At 50.1% G+C, this 11,808-nt stretch overlaps 1 protein-coding gene across 1 annotated transcript; it reads right to left on the bottom strand.

The window, feature by feature from the left end:
• Positions 1 to 345: 345 nt before the first annotated feature.
• LOC102892996 (IQ domain-containing protein F5-like) lies at positions 346 to 2,300 on the bottom strand. Its single transcript, XM_006909185.1, has 3 exons — positions 2,286 to 2,300; positions 1,847 to 1,936; positions 346 to 780 (listed from the first exon to the last, which is right to left on the bottom strand). Exons 1-3 carry the CDS (start codon positions 2,298 to 2,300, stop codon positions 346 to 348), a joined length of 540 nt encoding a protein of 179 aa, XP_006909247.1.
• Positions 2,301 to 11,808: the final 9,508 nt, after the last annotated feature.

Genomic DNA, 11,808 nt, shown 5'->3' with positions numbered 1-11,808 from the left:
CCTAAATTTAACGGGAAGGTATGGAAGGATTAAGAGCATTAAGAGCTTCCATGGAGCCCAAATGCAATGGGGGCCATTCGCACAGACCCCACTGTGAAGGAGGCTCCCTGGAGTCGGCGACCCCAGCTCCCCCAGCCACGGCAGGCATCGCTAACCAATCACAGGCCCTGCTCATCCAGCCCCGGCTCTCAATCCTCTCTCCCCCACGCGACCGCAGAGCACCTCTGCCGCTTCCTCAGAGCTGACCGCGAGATGCCCAGGCTCTGCCATCGTTGCCCCTGAGGCCATGAGCTCCTGGAGCTTGTCTGACAGAGATCTGGTGACGCAGAGTTGAAGCAGACCCGATCAGTTCTTTATTTGGAAGGGGATGCAGTTCGTAATCCGACAAATCTGTGACCCCAGAAAGATTTCAAGTTCCACGCCCAGCTGGTTGGCTGTGAGTTCGTACCTGCCCTGGACAAAGCCACAGGCATGACAGTTATGCCAGCGCCAGTACCCCTGGATGATGCGGACCGCGTGGAGCAAACGGCAGTAACGCTGGCGGATGCGCCACATGCGGACCCAGGACTGGAGCGTGACCGCGGCCCAGTTTGGCCGAGCATAGGACGCCAGCACGGCCCGCCGCCTCTCCTCCAGCCGCCTCTCCAGTCTCTGCCTCCACCAGCGCTGAATGATGCAGGCCCTGAGCGCCGCGTGCAGCAGCGCCCGGCGCACCAGGGTACCCCGCCACCAGGCCTGGATCTCGGTAGCTTTCTGCTCTTCATCAGGGGGTTTCTTTATCTGGGAGGGAAGGGGTGGCAAGGAAAAAGAAGGTTTGCTCAGGAACGTTCTTCACCCAACTTAGCGCCAGGGCGCCGCCAGGAAAGGGTCCTCCCGATCGTTATCAGCAAGGGCTCCTTCTCGGAAGTTGTGGAGCGTGGGGCAGGGCACTGGCTGGAGCCAGAAGACCAGATAGGTGTCTTGCCTCTGCCATTCTGGTGAGTGCACACAGATGCATCACTTTGCCCTCTGAATCCGTAACACGGGGCACACCTGCCCTAGCTATCACCACATCCTCCGGACCTGGCGGGCCAGTCTAGAAAGAGAACACCATGATCTCTGGGTCAAAGGTTAATTATCATGTTCTGTTTGGGCTTGACCACCTACCTGGGGTGCAGATCCCTTCCCTTCGGTGCCCACCCACAGGATGGAGAAGTGGTGTCCTTTGCTCGCCTGCGGTGCCTGATTCTAGCTCCAATCACAACCCTCTGTCTTCTGTCAAGTCAGAAGTCTCTGGCTCCACGCAGTTTGGAGTCTTTCTCATTTATTTCTCACTTGCATTTTTTTTTGTTTTGTTTTGTCTCTCACCCCTTAGTCTTCAGTCGGCACACATACACGCACACGCGTGTGCACACTCCCGCACGATTCGAGGCTTGGGCTTCCCCTTACTTGGCAGGGCCTTCCCCAAACACAGCCCTCAGCACCCCACTCCCCAACTTTGCATGACCTGATTCCCACTGGCCAGGGTTTGTCCTCCCTACAACCGGCTTTCCATGTCTCAGTCGGCCGTGTTCCTCAGAAGGAGAGGAGAGTGAGGGCCGGGTCTCTCCTATGCATCCCAGCTCTGGCCAGGACCGCCATCCATCCCAAGTGGCCTGGGACATTCTCAGCTTGTGATTGTTGTTCCTGCGTAGTAATTCATAGCACTATCTTTCACTCACAAATGTATCCTGGTCTGGATGACGAGTTTCATGGTCATCCCATGCTGTGGGCCACAGAGAAGGCCACCCATCACTCCCGGGTGACTTGGATCAGAGAAGGTGCAGATCAGGGCCACCCTCAACTTTGAGGGCCTCTGCAGACTTACCTTCAGAAGCTCTTCTTTCTCCTTTCCTTCATTTTTTGCCAATTTGGTTTTATCAACATCCTTCGTGATTTTATCCAACTGGCCATCCTTCTGTAACCAGAGTTTAGAGATGACAGTTATGGGTATGCTGTTCTCTCTACAACTCTGTGCCGCATCCACCACATCCTCAACCTCCTGCTTCGCCCAGAGCCCCTAGATGTAGGACTCACCTCCCGAGTTATCTGTGGAAATCCGCCTTCCCTCGGCTGCACCGTTGGGTGGCTTTGCTGTCTCTTACACAGAATCGAATGCCCCTGGCTCAGAAATAGATGGTTCAAATTCCCTCAGGTGTGCAATCCCCTAAATTGTCCGTAATTAGGAGCCCGATGGTCCATCATTCTCAGGATCGGGAGATTCACATAAGTTGTCACATGTATCAGCATTTTGTCCCTTGCATTACTGAGTAGTAGTCCATGGTGTGGATGTGCCATAATCGATTTAGCCATCCACCCATTTAGATGGTTTCTTTTTTCTTTTCTTCTTCTTCTAATTCTTCTTCTTCTTCTTCTTCTTCTTCTTCTTCTTCTTCTTCTTCTTCTTCTTCTTCTTCTTCTTCTTCTTCTTCTTCTTCTTCTTCTTCTTCTTCTTTTGGCTATTTTTCCTACTATGAAATCTTTCCACAAATTTGAATTTGAAGATATGTTTTAAATTTCTGGGCTTATACCTACAAGTAGAATCGCTGAGTCATATGGAATTCTACACTTAACTTTTTGAGAGACCACCAGACTGCATTCTACAATGGCTGTCCCGTTTGACGTCCCCACCAGCAATGCGAGAGAGATCCAGGTTTTTCGGCCCTCACTCTATGGTATATGGAAGATACCGCTGTACTGTAAAAGCGAAGCCAACAGCATTGGCTATGGACGATGTGGGCAGGACAGGATCTATAGTTGGGATGGTGGGTGAAACGACTAAAACCAACACCATCTAAAATCACCAACTATCTTGCTTAGTCCAATGGTCAAGTCTCTACCCTTCGCCCCCTCGTTTGTCACCCTCTCGGCATCAGACTGCAGAGCCGACCACCGTCTCCTACTTGAAACGCTCTTTCTTTGGCTGTCGACATACGGGAAAGGGAGGAATCAGAGAGGGATTTGAATCAAACGGATTGGATGAATGGTCGAAGGAGGAGGAGAAAACAGTCTTGGACGGTAGCTTGAGGCATGGGGACTGAGAGGTCCCGTTTCTGCCACACCATGTTTGAAAAACCTATTAGACATCAAAGTAAGATGTCAAGTGGGAAGTCACACTTTGGGTTATGGAGTTCGGAGTGGGTATCAGGGATGGAGATGGCGATCTGAGTGGCTTCAGGATACAGCAGGTATTTAAGAGTCTGTGACTGGATGATATCACCTGGGGGTAAACATAAAGAGGGACTACAAGAAGTTTTAGGATTGAGCTCTTCAAAGGTTAGAAGCTGATCAACAGAGAAGCCGTTGACAATATTAAGAGCGGTCAGTGAAGGAAGAGAAAAACGTATGGTGTCCTCGAAGCCAAAAGGAGAGTGTTTTGAGCTGGAGCGTGTATGACCAACAAGAGGGCAGAGGGCAGGGACTTGCCCATTGGACTAGGCGAGGTAGTTGGTGGTTTTAGGTGGTGAAAGCTTTTGTTGTTTAACCAACCACCCCAAGCATAGAGGTTTAGAACGACCACTTATTGAGCTCACAGTTCCATGGAGGAACAGTTTGGCCTGGACTCATCTGGGTGATACTTCTGTTTCCAGCTAGGCCCACTCAAATAGATGTGGGCGGTTGGCAGGCGAGCTGGGGGCCGGTGGTGTAAGATGCTGTCATCAGAGATGGTTCATCTCTGCTCCATGTGATCGCGCATGCTATAGCGGAAGTCTCCCCGTCCACGCGGTGGATGGTGCGCGAGGCCTCCCGAAGCCTAGGCTTGCAACGGCCACAGGACCACTCTCGCTGCGTGGAATTGGCCAGAGAAAGTCGCGGGGAAGTCTAGATACAAGAGCTTAAGTAGTTTCCATCTCTTGATCGATGGAGCTACAAAGTCACATGGCAAAAGGGCATGGATTATATGAGGGGGGAAGAGATTTTAGTTGGTTTTGCAAACGATCTCCCTCAATCCATACCATTGACCAGTACAGTTTCTGTGGCGTTGGGTGGGAGGAGGGAGGCCCGATTGGTGTGAGATTAAGAGAGGATGGGAGGGCGGAAGGGCAAATAGTGACATGTTTTCCTTTGAGGAAATGCAAAGAACTGAAATAGCAGGTCATCAAGGATGGACTTTTAAATGCCACCTAGAGTGCAGTGAGCATTCGTTACCACTGAGACCAGAACAGAGACTGAGAACAAACATTGAGAAACTGTTCCAGCAGATTGAAATACTTATTTTATGTATCGTGACTGCAAAGAAGCTCTGTATTCTATCTGCCTTTTCCATTTATTTTTCTCATAATTTGTTTTTGTCATTTTATAAAAAATATTGGTCTGTTTTGGATTGGACGTTTTTAAGAAATGGACCTTCCTCATAGCTTGCGAAGTGGTGGTCTACCGTGTGGTCATAGGAGCAGGTGACTGAGGTAGGATGGGAGTCCAGATCGCTGGAGATGAGAGGCAGGGGGCTTGGGGGCATCAGGCAGTCACTGCTGAAGTCACTAAAAATGGTGTCACACCTAAGGTGGAGGTCACATCAGTGGAGCCCTCTTTGTGTTCAGTGCCATGGAGAAGCCAAGGACAAAGGATGGAGGCGGAGCTGACGCGTCTTAAGAACATGATACCTACTATTTCCCAAACCGCGTCCAAGTTAGCAAGTTAGCAAGAAGCTGGCAGAGCCTCGTGCCCAGTCATCGCTAAGACCAGCCGCCTGTGCCTTCTCTGGGCTGCACTCCTCCCAAGAGAGCCGGCCAAGTGCCTGGCTTTCGTCGGTGGCCTCGCCAGACAGAAAGCTAATGAGTGTGAGGCTCAGCTGGCCTGATGGCAGGCTGACAGGGCGTGACCGCAGAGAGCTTCTCACAGGAGGAGGCGCCCCGAGTCTTCAGGTATATAAAGCCCAGCCCCTCCCAACCGCGGATTCAGACCAGGACGGTGCTGGATGTGTGGAATGGGACAGTCTCAGGAGGCAGCTTCTGATTTGGATAGTCAGTGGCACGTGGTCACTGTCAGTCCAGAACAGGGGCCGCAGGCAATGAGGGGTGAGGGCAGCGGCGAGGTATCTGAACCGACGTCTCCCCAAGGAGAAGAGGAGGGGCAGGGCCCGAACCCTCGGGGTCCCCGCGGTGTGCGAGTCACTGAGACACACAAAACCTGGTCAGACGTTTATTGCGGCACGGGAGCCACTTCTGTGCGCGGAAGGCTTTTAGATCGTTAGGATTTCTACGTGGAACTCCAGCTGTTTGACAGCGCACTGGAGCTGCGGCCGCAGAGCGTCCTGGATCTGGAAGGCGAAGCAGCCCCTCGGGGCCTGGGGCACGCAGGCGGCGCTGCACGTTCGGCAGTAGCGGCAGTAACGCTGGTGGCACTGACACATGCGAACCCAGGACTGGAGCTTGACCACCGCCTGCTCCTGGTGCACGTAGATCTTCAGCAGGGCCCGCTGGCGCTGACGCAGCTGTCTCCACCTCAGCGTCCGCCACCAGGCCTGAATCATCCAGGCCCTGAGGGCAGCGGCCAGCAGGGTCCGACGCACCAGGGTGCCCCGCCACCAGGCCTGGATCTTGCCAGCTGCCCTGATTCTTGCTCGCTGGTCTTGTTTTTCAGGAATCCTCTAACCAAGCAAAGCAGAGGACTCCTAGTGAATTTGTCCCCATCGACCGCGGCTCCTGTGTCTGCCACTAAGATGTTCTGATCTTCTCTCGTAACCATCAGCCTTTCCCCTGCTGGTTCTGAGGGCCTAGGAGACCTGGGTGGGGACCTCCCTCTGCTCCTCTCTTGTCTGAGGTCGGGTACACATCTGCTCATCCTCTGAGTCACAGTGTCCTCGTCTTTAAAGTAAGGATACGCTTTGCCCTGTGATCTTCACAGCTTTGTGGAGCCAGTGCAAACTCTTTCTGACTCAGAAGACCCGACCTGGGCGTGAGGCACCAAAGGGCCCTCACCGGAATGAACCTCTGCATGCGTGGCCTGCATCTCAGCCCACACTCGGGAGCGGGAGGCTGCCTCCTGATGCCTCACGCTGGGCCACGGCCCCTTCCTTGGGGGGCTTCCCCTCTCCTCCACTACTACCTCTCACTCTCCCCGTATCCTCTTAGGCCCATGCTGCCCCTCCTCCAGCTTTCTAGTTCCCACTGTCCTGCGCCCCACCTTCCACGGGGGCTATTTGCATTCTAATTGTCTATTGTCCTCTCCATGCCTAGCACAGCTCACTCGGGTAGGGAGGGAATTCCTGGAGGCAGGAGAGCAACACTGAGCTGACGACTCCCGTGGGACCAGAGATGGGTCCTCCACTCCCAGGGACCCGGGTCCGAGGGGCGATGATTTGTGGTCCTCTCGTGCTCCTTGGCCCCACTTACCTTCTGTATCTTTGTCTCCTCTTCACCCTTGTCTAGATCGGACTTCTGCAATCAGAATGTAGAGAGAAAGCATGAGTGAGGACCAGCCTCTGCGCAATGTCCCCACTGCCCCAGCTCTCCATTCGTTCCCCGAGTCTTTTGAAGTCATCTGGTCCTTCCCTCTGCCATGGGGATGGGGTATCTGACTAAGTCTTACAAAGCATTGACTGCCCATGGTTTTGGGGCAGTGGTTCAGGTGTTCACACCCCCTTCTGGTTGCTGCTTCATTGCTTCGGTCCTGGCAAAGGCAGGCAGGGCGGTAGAGGAGGGGATGGCGATGATGTCACAAGGGCACCTATGACCCAGGGACCAGGATGCCTTCTCCAGGTTCAAAGTTGTTGGATAAAGAGGAAACACCTGCCCATTTCCCTCCTGCCAGGGATGGACCAGAATCTTGAGTGGAACCACAGCCTCTCTGAGTCTGACCTTCCCCAAGGATGATCTCTGGTCTGGCCCACCCACAGGACCATCCTGTCCTCAGCCACCGAGGAGAGCAGCTCACACGGTGCAGAGGAAGGAGCGTAGGCTTGGCTGCTCCCCCTGCCTTCCCGCATGGTGTCTGTCCTCAGTGGGTGGGAAGGTCCTTCTCTGAGTGGGGATCAGTGTGAGTATGGAGGGTGAGCAGGAGCTGGGGAAGGATTAGAATGGAGGTACCTCAGCCAATTTCTACTCCCTCCCACCAGCTGCTATACCCCTCGTCCTTCTGTAGCTGTTTGGTGGCACTTAACAAGCCAATATATGTTCCTCAAAACAAAACAAGCCCTTCCATGCCGTGTCTGAAACTTAGTGAGTGGGAGGAATTTTGCAACCATGAGTCATTCCGTAGGAGATAATGTCGCCCCCACTGTAGACTCCTCTGGTGGTGGCATTGGGCATATTTTAAAGATTCGATTTAGGGATTCGGGCTTGCTTCCAAAGCCAGCCATCTTCCGGCTGTCCCCACCACCATTTTCCAGGCGTGTTGAGCTCTTAACCGACCCTGCGGATAGCTCCCTCCAGATCGCAGCGACAGAGGATGTCGTCTCCTCCTTTCAAGGCATCGTCCATCGACTTCCCACCAAGCAGACAAGGACTGCGCTTTCTGCCACACCACAAGCGACCCAACTGCTTCTCCCTCGTCTTCCCAATGAGGTCACTGCAGTTGAGGTCCCGTCACTAGTTAGTGTTTGTGTGATCGTGACTATGCGAGAGCTGGTGACAGCTGCGCCACGGAGCACACTCTGATTCCCTTTCCTTGCCCACACAACTTCCTAACAGCTCTTCGCGTTAAAAAAAAAAGTTGCAATATGTACAAATTTGACTACACACAACAAGCCCATATGTACTCACCACACAGCATAACCTGTTTTTCTTTTCTCTACCGATGAATGAATTTCTAAGTCACCACCAATGATTGTCTACAGCAGATAACGCTGTGAGGAGCACCTGCCCGCATGTCTCTGTGCAGCTGTGGGACGTGTTCTTCGGAGGATGCACACTGGGGCAGCTTGCTGAGCCGTAAGACAGGTGGCTCCTCCATGCCACCAAATCCTGACAGATTGCTCTCCACAGTGGCAGGACCAGGCTGACTAACCTCTGTCGTTCACTTCCTAATGTTTGCTGGACTGAGAGATGCAAAGTGGTGTCTCCTGGCTGTGTTCATTTGCATCTCTCTGACGGGGGACTTGAGCAGAGTGCGATGTTTCAGGGCGAGTACCTGGGCACTCATTTTGACACTGATCCTTTCTGTGATAAGTCTTCCCGCCCCTTTGTGTCTTTTTCCTCCTGGGTGAAGTGAAGGGAGCAGCATCACTCCACCTGCACGGAGCTGTCGTAGGGGTTTACGCAGGTGACATCCATGGGACAGCGCCTGGTCCTAGCACTGCTCCCTGTCCGTCACTCTTAAAATTGCTGCATCTTGGCCGTCTGGTAATCGCTGGATCTTGTCCTCTGCCTGTTTTTCTATTGGATTCTGATTATTCTCTTGTGTGACTTCTCAGATAACCCTTTGCTAGATAGAAATGTTACAGATATTCTTTTCCAGACTATCATTGGCCTGTTAACTTGTGTGTGTGTGTGTGTGTGTGTGTGTGTGTGTGTGTGGTGTCTCATGACACAGATATCTTTCCATCCATTTTCCCCTTCATAACTGGGTTTAAATTTTTTTGGACTAGTAAGCACTTTCCCATCTAGGGGTCTGTATTTTTCTGTTTGGTTCTGGTTTCCGTTGTCCATTGAGCTCTTCACCAAGTGACAGGGACATGATCCTGCACCCAGTGTCTCCCTCTTTGTTGGATTTAGCCCCTCATTTTGATAGATTGCATTCTATGATAGTTTCCGAAAGAGAGAAAAGGGGTGTGGGTAGACATTTGTAAAAAGTTGCATGTCTTAAAAATGACTTTGTTTTACCCTCAAATCTGATTGATAGTTTTGCTTGGTATAGAATTCTAGATTGAAAAAACTTTTTTCCCTCAGATTTTTGAGGACTTTGTTCCACTTTCGTCCAGAAGTCTAAGGCTATTCTGATTCTTTTGTCTGTAGATGTGACCCTACTTTTTCCTCCCTGGAAGTTTTTAGGATCTTCTCTTCATCCCTGATGATCTGAAGTTAGTGTTGTCTCAATAAACATTTATGTAGTAAATGAATACACGTTTCTATCCAGGTCTTAGATTGGTGGCGTCGTTGCGTTTCGAACGCTGCTCTCTAGGAAGCACTGTCCCTCCGTTCCCGAATGCTTCCGGCACCAGCCAGCCCCGATCCCTCGCCACGACAGACATATTGCTCTCAGGGTCTCTTGAAAAGGTTGTGTGTTTTCCCCTCATTCATTGTGCTGGGCATTGGCGTAGTCTTTTAGTTTAGAAATTCACATCCTACAACTCTGGGAAACTTTACTGTCTTAGCTTTTTAAAAAAGTAATTTCTACGCTTCGATTTTCTCATTTTCATACTTACAGAAATCCTATTAAATCATAGATGGATCCTCTAATTTTCCAACATTTTCTACACTATTTTCCAACTTTTTTTTTGTTGTTGTTCTACTTTTTGGAAGATTTTTTCCTTTCTTGAAAGCGCGTTAACTTTCAAGAGCTCTTTCCTGTCTCTGAATATTCTTTTCCTTTAGGGCCTACGATTCTTGCTGCACTTATTCGCGATGGTCTCTTACAGTCTAAGAATACTAGTTACGCTTGTTTGATTGGTTTTTTTTTTTAACGTCTTTTCTTCTGTCCTCAGTATTATCTCTATTTTTCGAAACCCTTTTTATTCTGTTTTATTTTTTGTCTGTCTTTCATGTTGGAAGCTTTATGCAAGTGTTAATGATCCTTAGCTGTCTATGTATGTGTAAGAAAGGGCATTAAAAAGGTGAAAGGGAAGCTCGATGTCCATGGGTGGGGCTTGCTGACCGGTGCCATTCGGTATAGGTTAAGAAGGTAGAGTTGGGCTTTGCTTCAGTGGGGGATCCCGAATATAAGTACTTGTTTGTACTAGTCTTTGGAGCTCGTGGTAGACTGCATTTGTAACCCGATATTCACATCTTCTGCTATGGGACTTTGCAGTTTCTTCCCGTAATGGGGTAGAACCTATCTCCCTGTGCCTTGGGTTTGGCTATATGACTCGCCGCGCCCAGTATAATCAGTTGGAATGATGACATGAAAGTTTGGCCTTGGCTTGGAAAGGCTTTGTCCATTTATATTTGCCCTCTTGTGCTTCTACCATGGCCAAGACATGAAAATGTCCAAGGAGCCTGCTGTCTGAAAAGGAGGGGAAGAAACACGTGGAGCAGAGTGTCCCCAGCCACGTCACCCCAGCTGAATACGGCCCAGATCAACATGCTCATGTCACATGTCTCTGAGGCTTGTTCTGCAGCATGTGTGCAGCAATACTGGATTGGTTTCCCCAGAGAGAAATCTCAAAACCTTGAGTCAGAGAGTAGGGGAATGAAAAGTGACTGCAAGCTTTCAGGGGGCTGCGTTGGCACACACAGGGCTGGAGACCTCTCTGTTCAGCCTACACACTTTCAATTAATCCCTTTATTTTAGCATAGTGTTTCACCTCTGCCTCTAGCCGTACCTGAAATTCCTGAGTCCAGATGCTCTCTGGTTTAACTTATCCAGAAAATAAACCTTTCTTCTGCCAGGTGGAGGAGGGGCTATTGCCTGGATGTACACGTGAAGGAGGGACATGGAGTGAAGGGGTAAACCTCCCAAAATCCTTAAGTAAATGTCAGTCCCTCACCTGAGGTTCTTAGTAACTGGTGCCTTAATCGACACTATGTTATTATTGTAGATTTGTAATGTACTTTAATGTGACTGATCACATTACTGTATCCTAGTCTCTTTTTTTCAAAATTGTCTTAACTAATTGTGGACTTCGATTCTTCAATATGATTTTTTTCCTCATCCGTTTGTCCAGTTCTCGAAACTTCTGATGAGGTTTTTATTGGAATTGAGTATAATCTATAGTTTAAATTGGAAAAAATGAGAAATCTTGCAATGTGAAGTAATTCTATCAATGACTATACAGAATATTTCTCCATTTATTCGGATCTCCTTTATGTCCTTTGAAGCGGTAGACAAAAGTTCCACCTGTAACTTCAGGGTCATGCCCTTAGAGAAAGAGCATGCCTTTCTCCATCTCTTCTTACTCGCTAGATTATGGATGTATTTTTGAATTCGAAGCAGCCATTTAGGATCATGAAGGGACCTTGGGAATAGAGGCCATTATAGCAGACTGCCAGGATTCCTCAACGTGTAAAGTGACATGCTAGTCTCAGATCACCGATTTCTGAAAGTCTATGGGGAAGAGAAATAAACCTCCAATTTGTTAAAAGCCCTGTTAATTTGTTTGTGCTATCTTTCGTTGCCACCACAGAGTTAAGCTCTACCTCAGTAATTTTCAAAGTGGGGTTCCCTAAAGCAGTAGCCATAGCAACACCTGGACACTTGTTAGAAATAGACTTTCTCGGGACCCTCATCTGTTGACTCAGAAAAGCTGTGTGGGGCCCGGCAATCTGCTCTCACGAGCCCTCCATGTGATTGCGATGAGCACTAAGATTGAAAAGCATTGCTCTCAATTACTCCCTCTTAGGTCCATCGCTCACAATAGGATCTCTCTATGGTTAACCCGGAAGTGAAGGCCGCCACACACATGTTTTGCATAAGTAGGAAGAGCAGGCGAACGAAGGACCAGTCCATCCACTCCTAACGCAGTTTTTAATGAACAGCTGCTGATTTCCCATCCTGCTGGCTGTGGAACTAGGCAAATGATATCACCCCACACTTGACTCATAGGAGTGGGGCGGAAGGACCGAGCCATGACGATATCCACACTCAGGCCCTGAGTCCAGATTATCCTCCGCCACTGGGCGGAAGGCCAGCAGGTACTAGGCCTATAGGAGCTGAGGCACAGGAGAATCCCCTCTCTTCCCTCATCTAGTTTGG

Source organism: Pteropus alecto, unplaced genomic scaffold, assembly GCF_000325575.1.
Source record: "Pteropus alecto unplaced genomic scaffold, ASM32557v1 scaffold53, whole genome shotgun sequence".
Taxonomy (NCBI): domain Eukaryota; kingdom Metazoa; phylum Chordata; class Mammalia; order Chiroptera; family Pteropodidae; genus Pteropus; species Pteropus alecto.
This window is presented reverse-complemented; position numbering and strand designations above follow the sequence as displayed.